This window comes from Cryptomeria japonica, chromosome 1 (assembly GCF_030272615.1).
Source record: "Cryptomeria japonica chromosome 1, Sugi_1.0, whole genome shotgun sequence".
Taxonomy (NCBI): Eukaryota; Viridiplantae; Streptophyta; class Pinopsida; order Cupressales; family Cupressaceae; genus Cryptomeria; species Cryptomeria japonica.
Window position 1 is genome coordinate 365,527,015 of NC_081405.1, and position 12,346 is coordinate 365,539,360.

The window sequence follows — 12,346 nt, forward strand, 5'->3', positions numbered from 1 at the left end:
AAAGTTGCGTAGTTAATTAGGAAATGATAACTCAAAGATTTATCATGAAGTTTCCTAATTAAAATCTTAAATCTTCCTTTTGAATCCTAATTTCTACACTTCAAGATATATTATTAATTGTGAAATGTTGTGTAGGTATCAAGATGGCGACTCCCAAGCTCGAAAGATCTATAAGTCGGAAGGCTCTCCTCAAGGAAAATCAAGCCAAATCAAGGACGGTCTCCTCCAAGAAGATCAAGCACGGATAAGGGCGACCTCCTCCAGTCTAGCATCGACAAGGATGGCTTTCTTCGATCAAACATCAACAAGGGCGACCTCTTCCAATCCAGCATTCCAAGGCGAGGTACATCAATCATCCTACAAATCAAGGACAAAAGGAGTTAGAACAAGGGTTCATTGAAGAAGCAGATAATTTCAGAAGAGTTAATTAAAGATAGCTTCTCAACAACATCAAATTGAATATCTACCAAGCTACAAGTGTCTGACGAGGTGGCATCCTAGTCATCACTCCTCCAGTCGGATTGGTCCACCTCAACAATGTCCAGATTCAATGTACCTAACTCATAGAAGGTAGCACAAACTTCGATGTACCTACCCCGGCTATCCATTGGTGGAATTTTCCAGAGAGGACATGTGTCCAAGCAATACAATTATTTCATTGGTCGAGCATTAAATGTTATGTAATGGTTGTAACAAACCCTAATTAGGGTTTTCATTGTAAAATCTTGGCCATTGATCTCGAATTGATCTCAGCCATCGAATTGTATTATGGGCACTATATAAACCCCGACTCTTCATTTTGTAAAGGCAATGGATAAAAAAGTAAGTTGGAAGCAGTTAATAGAAGATAGATAGAGAGTAGTTAGAAGGTGATTAGCTAGTTGATAGAATAGCAATTAGAGTAGAGTAGAGAGAGAAGGCAAAGATTGTTGCCAAGATGTTGTTGTAAAAGACTTGTAACTTCATTGAAGAAATGGTGAAATTTATGGGTCGATTCGACAATTTGCATGGTCTCTATACTTCTCGTATTTGATTTCATGTTATTAGATGAGTGGAAGAAATGTGCTTGATTGATGGTGAAATTCGTATATCCATACTACTAGCAGTTTGTTGATTGCAGACTTACCTTGTGTAGTCAATTGGAATCATTCAGCTTAAGCTTAACTTCAGTTGTCGCTTCTTCATTGATATGCATCAACCTGATGGTGTCTACGCCCGCAGTGATGATTTGAACATCATAAAGCTTTCCTTCGAAGATCGCACTAACCTTGTGGAGATGGTCCTGTGATGTCAAAACAAGACTTAGTTAGAATTCCATCAAAGATCATTCATTGCTCTTACATTCTTAGTGTTAGGATTAGATCCTTTCCTCGCCCTCATCTTTTTTCCTTTTTTCAAATCAAAGCTAGTAAGAGCCTGTGTTCCAGCAATATTCAAAGCAAATCAGAAGTTCAGTAATCAAGTGTAAGTCCCCTTGTGATTCCAGCAAATCACATCATACCACAGAGAGCTCATCCACATGTAGAGACACTACATCGAAGAACCTTGGAGTCATCCTGATTGATCCTTTTTCGCGACATCTTCAGCAATCAGAGGCTTTATTCAAGAGAGGATAAGGTACCCTTGGGTATTTTATTCTGTGTTTGATTGTGTACAAAATACACGTCAACAGGCAGTTAGTAGGTAGTGGCTCTTTCCTCAACAAAAGCAGAGTATTGAGGAACAATTAAGGCAGCTTGTGAGGCAGTTTGGCTTTGAAGGATGCTTTCAGACATGTAGTTGTCTCAAGCAGATCCTAGTCCCCTTTACTGTGCTCAAACTAGTCAAGAATCCAATCTTCCACAAGAGAACCAAGCATGCTGAACTTCATTGTCACTTTATTCGAAAGTTGGTTCAAGACAGATCAGTTCAGTTGCTGTATGTTCCGATGGTGGATCAAACAACAAATATCCTCACCAAGTCTCTAAGCCTAGACAAGTTTGTAAAATTTAGGGGGCAACTCGGTGTAGTTGATGGATTGACCATTAAGGAAGGGTATTAGAATAATATCTTTATTATTTATTATTAATGGTCAATAATGTAACTTAGTGTACATAGTAGATAGTTTCTAATTTACAATTGTTTCTTTATAGAAACATCGTCTTTGTAATTCTTTAAACGATCGTTTGATCATTTCATTAACTCATTCAATATTTTACCAAAACACAAATATCAAAACAACTACAAGTCTATGGCTCAAAGGAGCCTGCATCCTTCCTATGAAGGCGTCTAAGGTAGGTCCTGGATGATTCAGTAGCCATATGCTCTACCCGTGACTCCATTCCACCCTCACCAACATCAGTTGTGTCTATGTCTAGCTCTGCTCATGCTCTTATCTCCTCGTCTGCCATGGCTACAGTCTCAGCCTCTCTATCTACGTGGCCGATCCAATCAAGGTTCTCGTCACTAAAGACAGGATTTCTAGCCTTTGCGATCCACTCAAATTTTGGAGCGACCTCCTCTAGCGTGAACAAGATGGTGTCATGGTCCATAACCTGTCTTTGTCTACAACGGAGGTTGTAATGAACAAAGACTAGATCATTCAACCTCTCCACAGACAATCTATTGCGCCTCTTGGAGTGTATGTGCTCAAACATACTCCATTTGCGCTCACAACTGGAAGCACTGCATGGTTGGCTCAAAATACGAATGGCTATTTTTTGAAGATTTGGTGTTTTGGGACCAAACATCTGCCACCATATATGTAAGATGAGAATAAGAAAAAAAATCAATCTCGTTTAATAATAAATTGAATAATATATAATTTAAATTATACTCTTAAAAAATATTTTTACTTGTTTGCATTTTTGTTTGATTGTCTTTGCAAAGCTGATGAGAGAAGACCTCCTCTTTTGCATTAGAAAAGGCCTCTAGATTGTGGATTATATTGCTACTATGACTAGGCGACATTTGCTCTATCACTGAGTAGAGCTCACCAAGAACCTCCTCATCCGCCTTGGAATGCCGGATTGAGGTAATAAGTGGCTGCATGGAGGGGCTTGTGAAGCTGGACTTGCCATCTCCTATCAATGATATCCCAAATGGGATGATACTTACTCTCATCTCCTCCATAGATAGATCTGATGGCCTCCTTGTCCCTATCCATGCTTTCGTATATGTAGCCCAATGTGGGCTTCTCCCCATCAATAACTTGTAGGAGAACTACCAAGGGCTCAATGAACTGCGAATATGAATAAAAACTAAAACATAATGTAGAATTTTAAAACTTTTTACCTTCACAATCTCAGCACAAGGGGGACCCAAAAGCCTGGCTTATAAAAAATGCAATCTGCCACATCAATCCTTGCAACGATCGTAGCATAGGATGAGGAAGTCCACTCCTCACCAACATACATACACCTCAAAGCTACCTTACACCGAATCAAGGATTGCAATGTGATGAATTTGGTGGCAAATCTAGTGATTCTAGGACGAGCCAACTCCTTCTACCCACTATATTGCCTCATTAGGCAAAGGACCCATGAATGATTGTATACAAGTTTGCAAATATTTTTTGCCTTCTCTACACGTCTTGATCCATGGAATCTTGCCAATATCCTCCAACATGAGGTCAATGCAATGGGCAACACATGGAGGCCAAAATATAGATGGGTGCCTCTCCATCAAAAGTTTACCTGCAGCAACATAATTTGTTGCATTATTGGTCACCACTTGTACTACATTCTCCTCACCCACCTCATGTATGACCTCCTCTATAGCCTCACATAGGGAAGTGACATGTTTTGAATGTGCAGAAGCATCAATGGACTTCAGGAACATGGTGCCAGTTGAAATTTGAAAACAAAGCAAAATCAATGATCATTCAATAAAATCTTAAATTAAAAATACTAATCATTAAATCAAATTCAAATTATTTGCAGAAGAAACAAGAAAATTCAGGAGCGCCTTGTTTCTCCAATCGGTCCCAACCAATGGTCATGATCGTGCAACCCTTCTTGCTCCATATCTTGTGTTTGTCCTCTAATGTGGTTTTACATCAGCTACCGAATCTGTCAAAATTGGACCACTTAAGTTAGAATTAGAAGGGGCTTTGAACCCCACCCCACAAATAGTGATGGCATCAACCATGCTCTGCCAATAAGAAGACCTGTTACAAATAAATTAAATAAGATAAGTATGTCCAATAAAAATTCATTAGACAAAACAAATTGTAAATATTAAAAAGTTAAAACAATCAAATAAAAATGAATTACCTGGCTGCAAAGAATGGAATGGTGCAATAGTACCAAATTCTCCCAATCGCATGTCTAGCTGCATCGTGCACCTCCTTGTTCCAACCCATGCTCTCAAGCGACAGTTGGACACCAGGAGTAGTGCGTGACTGAAAATATGAATCCATCCTAGATTTACGAACTCTAGGACCAATGCTAACACTCCCACTACCACTAGCACTAGCACTAGCAAAAGCAGTAGCACTCGCATTAGGACGATATGGAGGCATGGAAGAAGCCTCTCCAACACAACCAATGCTAGCCAACTCCTCCTTTTGCCTCTTCTTCATTTCTTTTTGAGCCTCAAATGTCTCTAGTTGCACTCGGCACTAACGAATAGCCTCAAGAAGTGCTTCATCGGAAGGATCAACATCATGGCCATGTATGCTGGCAATGTGGTATTTCAATCTATTTATGCCTTCATGAAAGATTGTTTTTCAATATTTACATTTTGCCTCTCCCTTTTTTTGCCCGGGAAAATATTCAATATGTTTCCAAGATGGATCTCTTCTACCCGGGATTGTTCTAGGAGTACAAGTAGAACTAGACATTGTGAAAAATATGGTTTTTAAAAGTTGAAGATTGCTGGAATAAGACACGACTACAAAAAAATGAACATTTGTGCATTGTTAAATTATAAACTAATACAGAAAAAACAATGCATGTAATAGAATTTCTATTCATTTTCTTTCAAAGAAATCAGCAAACCCTACAATGTCTCAACTTGGATGTAGCTAACCTAACACATCAAGAAGTTTATATTGGCATTTGTAGTTGTCACATAAATGATATGTTTTGGCCGAAGACTTAGACTCATTGAGACCATTTGAGGCCTAGTCACTCTCTATAGACTACACTCCCCTATTGGGAGTGCACCAAGCTTGTTGTTTTTAGGAGCATATATAAATCTATAAATGGATTGATTCCTGCCTTGGAATTTGGCCTAAAGTCTAGGAGAGTCAAGTGAATCCATTCAGGATTCCTTCCAAGTATACAAAGAACATGTTTTATCTTGTAATTTATGTTAAAGTTCTTTTCCCTTCACATAATTGGTAATTCTCTTGAATGATTAGGTATTATATTGCCAATTGAGTCAACATATTTTTCCTTAGGAACACCCTAAGCCCCTTTTTCAAGTGTTTGAGTACTGGGAGAGGTTGTAGGAGGGGTTATAAGTATCTTGGCAAGGAGGTTTTATTGCAAAGTTCACCAAAATTGTAGGTAATGGTTGCAAGAGAGCTTCAATTCCCAATATGGAGCTAATTTGGAGGTGAATAGGAGAAGCCAAGCATGAGGAAAACCAACGCTCTGGTTGCTTGCGTCAGCCATCGTATTTGTATGTGTATATATGTATACATATCAAAGTTCCCAGACTCAGACTCGGCTCGGACTCGGCAAGGCCGACTCGACTCGTGACTCGGCTATGACTCGGCAACGACTCAGCAATGACTCAGCAAAATAAAAAAACCCTCGAAATCAAGAGATTTTTAACAATTTAAAACTTGTTTCATGCACCCATTATTGAATAAAGCCCAATTATAATGTGTGCTAGCTTGTTATGCCATGAAAGGCATGTTGGTAGAGTATCTACTTGTTTGGGGCTTCTGTTTAGTATTTTCTTTGGCCAAATTGAAATTTTGGGAGCACCAACATGAGACATCATGAACATGTAAGGAGTGCTTGTGTATGCTAGCATTAAATAGTGTGCTTGTTGAACTTAGGTTTTACCTTGGGACTATAGTTGACCTTGGTCTTTCTTGGACCTCTTAGTTTTTAGGCTATATATATGTTAGATGGAAGGGAGAATTGTGAGGTCAGAAGGGTTTGAAAATATGCTCCTCAGAGACATGTCCCTTGCCAAAAATAACCTTGTGCCCCATGGGGGGATTTTTGGGATGTGGGGACAAGTAGGAAATGTCCCCAACTCACCCCCTTTTTTCAAAATTTTAAGAAACATCCCTATTGTGAGGTACTCACACATTGCCCCATTGCAAATGAAGACCCCCACTTTTTCCTTTCTAGGGTTAGCTCTTTTAGTTTTGTTGTTGGTCGTTTTAGTGTCTTAGCCTTTGCATTGAAGGGATTGAGTTTCTCAAAGGTCATCAAATCAGGTGGATCTCCTCAAGGTGGAGTGAAGGAGGTTAGGTCAGTTGAGTGATTAGGGGTTATTTAGATCATTCCTAGGGTTTTTGTGTACTATTTGGTCATGCTTCAAGTTGCTAAATCAAACCTTGGTTGAATGCATAGTGTCCTCCTAGGTCTCGTCCCTTACATCAAGGTCAGAGTGAACTTGCCTTAAAAGTCTGGAATGTCATCCTGATCTTGAAATGGCCTGAAATTTGACTAAGTCTGGAAATTTGAAGGATCCTCCAAAAACTAGATTTTGCATTATAACTCATGGAGGTCTGAAACCACTCTCAAACATCCTGACAATATATATGGAATATAACTTAAGGAAATGTCTTTTCTCTTTCTTATACTTAAATGTTATATTCCATATATGAATCCTGGCGGAGAGACTAACTTGTCAAACAAGTGAAAACATTGACCTGTCGTGGCCGAGTCTTGGACCTTGGACTCGGCGAGTTTTGCCATAACTCGGCGAGTTTTGGTCAAAACTCGCCGAGTTCGAGTCCCGAGTCAACAAAACTCGCCGAGCTTGGCTCGACTCGCCAACTCGGCGAACTCACCTGACTCGCGGCGAGTTTGGGAACTCTGATACATATACATATATATTATATACATGTGCATATACATGTATATACATGTATATGCATATATATGTATATATGTATATATGCTCACACATAAAGAAGATGACGGAATGGGCTAGATCACCCTAAAGAAATAGTGTGGAAATAAATAGGGGTGCAATTTTTGTTGATTGAGAAGGGATAATTTGCCAATGGTTTATGTGGCGATCACAGAGCCAGATCTTTTGTGTGGTCTAATGTGTTGTGACATTGTTGATGCAAGGGCAGAAATGAGCTTGCACAACCACTAAAAGAATGGACACAAATCATAGGGGAAATTGTGATGGTATGCAATTTACAACACTACATTTTGCTCTCACTTTAGGAGACGTATGAACCTATGTGAATATGCATTCTAAAGTTAAAAACCATCAGCAAACAAAATACAAATTGTTCAGAAAGAAAAAAACATGCGGTTTTTTCCCTAAATAATAAACCATACAGCTCTGCACAGTGTTGTACAAGCAGTCTTTTGGCAAATTGAGTGGAGTGTTGAAATTGGTAGGAGGCAAGGAAGTGGTTGAAGGTCCTTTCGGACGGTTGTTACCCTTGTTTGGCACTCAAAGACCATTTGAAACATCATAAAAACAATTCCCAAGCATTAGAAATGCATGTTGTTTGGTTCCTAAGGAACTTTGGGTCCTCCAAGGATATTTGGACCAATTCCAAAGGTCCTTTTTTCTTCCCTCAAATAGGGAAACACATAAAAAGGAAAATAAGAAGCAAACCATTGACACTAACTCTTCCATTAGAGTAGAATACTGCACCGCAAGTGCAGCTGTTTGTGAAGCAATATGGTTATGTTGCATATGGATAGGAATAGTAATAACCTACAGAACTGTTTTGCAACAATAAGGGTGTATTTAACTTGAAACTTTGTTTGCAATCAAGTATTTCATGAGCATACAAAGTACATTGATGTTTAGTGCCACTTAATATGTAAACTTCAATTTTGTTTTAATTAGGATTAGTGTGCTGACCTTTTCACTGAATCACTTTTAGCTGTGAAGTTGGAAGCTTTTTGACACTTCTGAACTCTTGCTCTGGAGAAGATGATGTGATATGTGGGGGAATCATGAGTATTGTTTTATTACATCACCAAATATACTAAATATTAGTGTATTAATAAAGAAATAAATAAATTGTTACATCATTATGTACTAACAGTAATATTATTGTTGTCAAAGATTGCTATAGCCATATAAATGGTACAGTTTTGGTTTTTAATAACTGACAGTATATGATATATAAATTCTTTCCACCATTAATGAATAATTTATCCATGTCATTGCTCTTTCACATATTTGATCTTTCATGTAATTGTATATATACTTCATTTTCACCTTGAGGGATGCATGGAGAAACATACGAACTTGATTCTTCTACATCCTTCTCTGATTTACCATTGTCCTCTCAGTACTATCCAGACAAATCAGTTCGGATGTCAAGCCTTAATTTCTGTCTATGCAAATTTCCATTCTCAGTCATTGTGAGGTTGGAATGGATTTCTGGTTGTTCCCAGCTCGTTTACTGTGCTACTGTCCACACCACCTTTGGCCCTGCTGTGCAAATCAAGATCAGTTTACATATTTATAGTCTCTCATTGTCTCCAGTTGCTCTCTTAGCTACAATCTCATGATGTAATTTTCAGGTTTCAAGCCCAGTAAGCTTTGTTTTGAGTTGGTGCTTTCCCTTAGATGAGTTAAAACACATTTCCTTGGATGCCATGACTATAGAATTCTTTCATATGACCACAGCCTGGTGGACATGTTTTACACATTATTGATCTGTTAGGTTATGTAGTATAAAGTTTCTTTGGAAACCTCAATGTTACAGAACCAATCCCATAACTACCTTCAAAATGGTTTGATATTGAATTCTCTGCATGCAATTCAACAAGCTGCAGTAAGTTCTTTTTGTTAAATTTCCATGGACCAGCTAGGACTCAAACCCATGCCATTTACTGCTGGAATTCCCTACCATTGAGTTACTGACCCTTTTTAGGCAGGAGTACACATTGTTCTTCCATTTCCCCTTATCAAGCCAAACATTTGTGTTCAGGCATCTTAGCCTGGATCTGATACCTTTTTAAGTTCTTTTTGTTAAATTTCCATGGACCAGCTAGGACTCAAACCCATGCCATTTACTGCTGGAATTCCCTACCATTGAGCTACTGACCCTTTGTAGGCGGGAGTACACATTGTTCTTCCAATTCCCCCCATCAAGCCAAACATTTGTGTTCAGGCATCTTAGCCTGGATCTGATACCATTTTAAGTTTCCTTGAACTGCTAGGACTTGAACCTAGGACCTACTATTTGCTACCAGGCTCTATTACAATCTAGAGTATGGAGTGTTCTTCTAACCATTCTCAGCATTAATTGAATTTTCTGAAGAAGTGTAGCTTTTGCTTCAAAATGAACTATTGAGCTTAGCTATACATTCTTTGCCTAAAAAATGAACCATCAAGCTGTTTCTGCTTTGCAAGTAGATAAGTCCTTAGGGTGAGGTGGTTCAAACTTACAGTAGTTTTTAAGTTTTTAAGTTTTTAACAGAAATTCTGGCCAACACTAAAGGATGATTTGCTATTCATGGCGGAAGAGTAACAAATTGCTGAGTATTCATAAATAGCACAATCCATTTCCAATTGCACATCATTGAGAATGTATATACTACAGGCTATAAGCTGTTTGAGGTGGAAGTGAAACTTGGTTATGCTCCGGTTTGAAGGTTTTTGAGGCCAATTTTCTGAGGCATTTAGCTATGTGTTCAGTCAGGCCAGATGCTGTGGTGGCACCTGTCGTAGAAGGTGCAACAATGGCCCTTCCTCCCCAAATATCCTTCTCTCAGAATTTAACACATTGTGCCTAGTTATTGACTCTTTTATTAGGACATTTTGCCTTTCCGTTTAGGAATGTATTGATAAATTAGGACTCTTGATGAGATTATTCAGTAGTAGTCCAATCATAAGTCACAGCTAGCAGTCATACGTTTGTAGGACAATTTTCTGCAAAATTTTCAAGTTTTAACATTGGGCTTGACTGGTTTTCTCCGTCTATCAAAACAAAATGGTTTGGAGGATTTACAATTTTTGATGAGAATGTCAAGGTTGTTTCCCTCAAACATATCCAATTAGAACTGCTTACAAGTCGTTAAACTGAGAAGAATTTTCTTCAGAGCTTATATAAAGATGTTTCTTTGTTTTTCTTTTCTGATAGAAAGGATACTGATTAACACCTGTGTCAAGTGAGAAGTTTATCTAATACTACTATTGGGTTTTGTATTGGTTTAACCTCGAATTTCAGAATATGCCTAGTTTGTATTTTGTTCTTTCTTGAATGAGACAGATTTTTAGATACAGTATTGCTCTAATAAATGTTTCTGTTTATCTTTGATCCACAATTGCTTGTGACTTTGAATAGCAACGATGTAGATACAGTATTGCTCTAATAAATGTTTCTGTTTATCTTTGATCCACAATTGCTTGTGACTTTGAATAGCAACGATGTCTTTATAGTGAATATTTCATTATTTGGCTCGGGGCTAGAAAGCTGACTTGCTATTATTATGCTTCTTTATTGGGTTCTGCTTCCCGTTTTAAGCCCATGTATTTTTTATAAAATGGGTGTATGTTTGTCACGATCTTTAATGTCCTTGCTAATCTTGCTTTTGCTTCATGAGTAGCATGTACGAGTGCCAGGAAAGCCATGCCAAAAGTGTGGGAAGTGTGGTTTGTGGGAAACGGTAACTTTTTATATGAAAAATTCAGCGTGTTTAATATCTATGTTCCTGAAATACTGCTTCTTGTGCTGTTTTTTCTCTCAATATATTATCCGTTTGTAATTTTCTTTGGTTACTGCTTTGTTTAGGAGGTGGAAGATGATGTGGCTATGGCTGCAAGGGAGAAAGCATTAGAGGAGTTGGCAAAAAAGGAACCTAAGTTGCTTAGGCGGAGTATTGGACCTCCTATTGGAAAACAAAAAAAATCTATAAAGAAGGATCCACAGTTTGCACCAGTCAAGCATACAATACTTTCTTGGGTTGAACGTGTGAAGTCAAGGGTTGAACGTGGCAAATAATCAAGCCTTCTTTTGTTCGTTGCCTGAATCTTTAAGGGAGAAACTTTGAATTTACAGTTACAGGTTTGACAGTCTAGAAAGAAAGGAAGTGTTCCTTGCATTTATTTCATTGAGAAGATATATATGGTATGAAACACAGTGAAATTTAAAGCAAGATTTAGGTGTAATAGTTATTTTCCTTCTTCCCCTTTGATGTAAAAGAATGGTCTCCTAAATAGAAAAAAGGTTGACCCTTATATTATTAAAGGGTTAATATATCAAAAAGTTGCTTTGAAGGTTGTACTTGACATAGTCCAAATCTTGTGATACAGAGCATCTGCTCCTTCGTTGAGACAAAACTTGCACAGAATGAATTGTCCATAGAACATTGTCGTTAATAAGAATTATATGGTTTTGTTGAGTTCACTTAAGAAATTGAACTTGTGTGGTGGAGATTGGAGTTCGGCAGGGAGGGGCCTTCATCATAGTACTAGAAACAAGTTAATAGATTCTGGCAGTAGGGGTATTGAAAGTTTGGAATCCAGTAACTGTGGAGTGTAAGCATATATTATGCACTTGCTTCTACCTGGTGTTAATATGTATATCCACCTCATTTTATGTATAGATCTTTGTGAGCAAGGACGGGGGGATCTGAATGGACTGAATTTTTAAACAAAATGATGAGATCAGTAACATATGGAATGGTGCCGTGTATTGCAGGTTGGAACACTGGCAAATTGTTTCATGGGTTGGACCTGAGTGAAAATTAAGCCATTGCAATAACACCTCGGGCCAATTCATGTTTTTTATAATATTTGAATGTGAAATCAAAAGTTGTCTACGAGTAAATATCAAAAGAAGGATAAATCTGAATTAAATACTTGTGAAGGACATATCGATGCTTCCATATTGTCTGGTTGTATCTCTTTACGACTGAAGTTATGGCAGAATGGAAGCCTAGTGTTTTGTGCTTGTCTTGAAACAAGTGTAAATGAATGATAAATGGCATGGTATTATTATATCTTTTGTGATTGATCTGCTATTGTATATGATTGAGAAAGAAACATAGAATGTAGTTCTTATTTCTCCCGCTCTTCTAATTCCTTTGGTCACCAACTAAACAATTAAACATTTTTCTGTAAACATGGCTCAGTTTATTGTAAGCAATTGCACATAAATATCCTTTTGGTCTTTGTTTACTTAAAAGTATTACTAGAGCTTTTGAAATGCATATAATGAGCCTAAACTGAAGGCTTTCGATTTGAT

At 37.9% G+C, this 12,346-nt stretch overlaps 1 protein-coding gene across 7 annotated transcripts in view; it reads left to right on the forward strand.

The window, feature by feature from the left end:
• LOC131069118 (uncharacterized) overlaps nucleotides 1-12,115 on the forward strand; it is a 70,606-nt gene extending 58,491 nt beyond the window's left edge. For all 7 annotated transcript variants that reach the window (XM_058004435.2, XM_058004441.2, XM_058004436.2 and 4 more), the window contains 2 exons: nucleotides 10,707-10,766; nucleotides 10,892-12,115. In XM_058004435.2, the coding sequence (XP_057860418.1) occupies nucleotides 10,707-10,766; nucleotides 10,892-11,101 (270 nt within the window). In that variant the 3' untranslated portion in view covers nucleotides 11,102-12,115. The remainder of the gene's footprint in view (nucleotides 1-10,706; nucleotides 10,767-10,891) is intronic.
• Nucleotides 12,116-12,346: the final 231 nt, after the last annotated feature.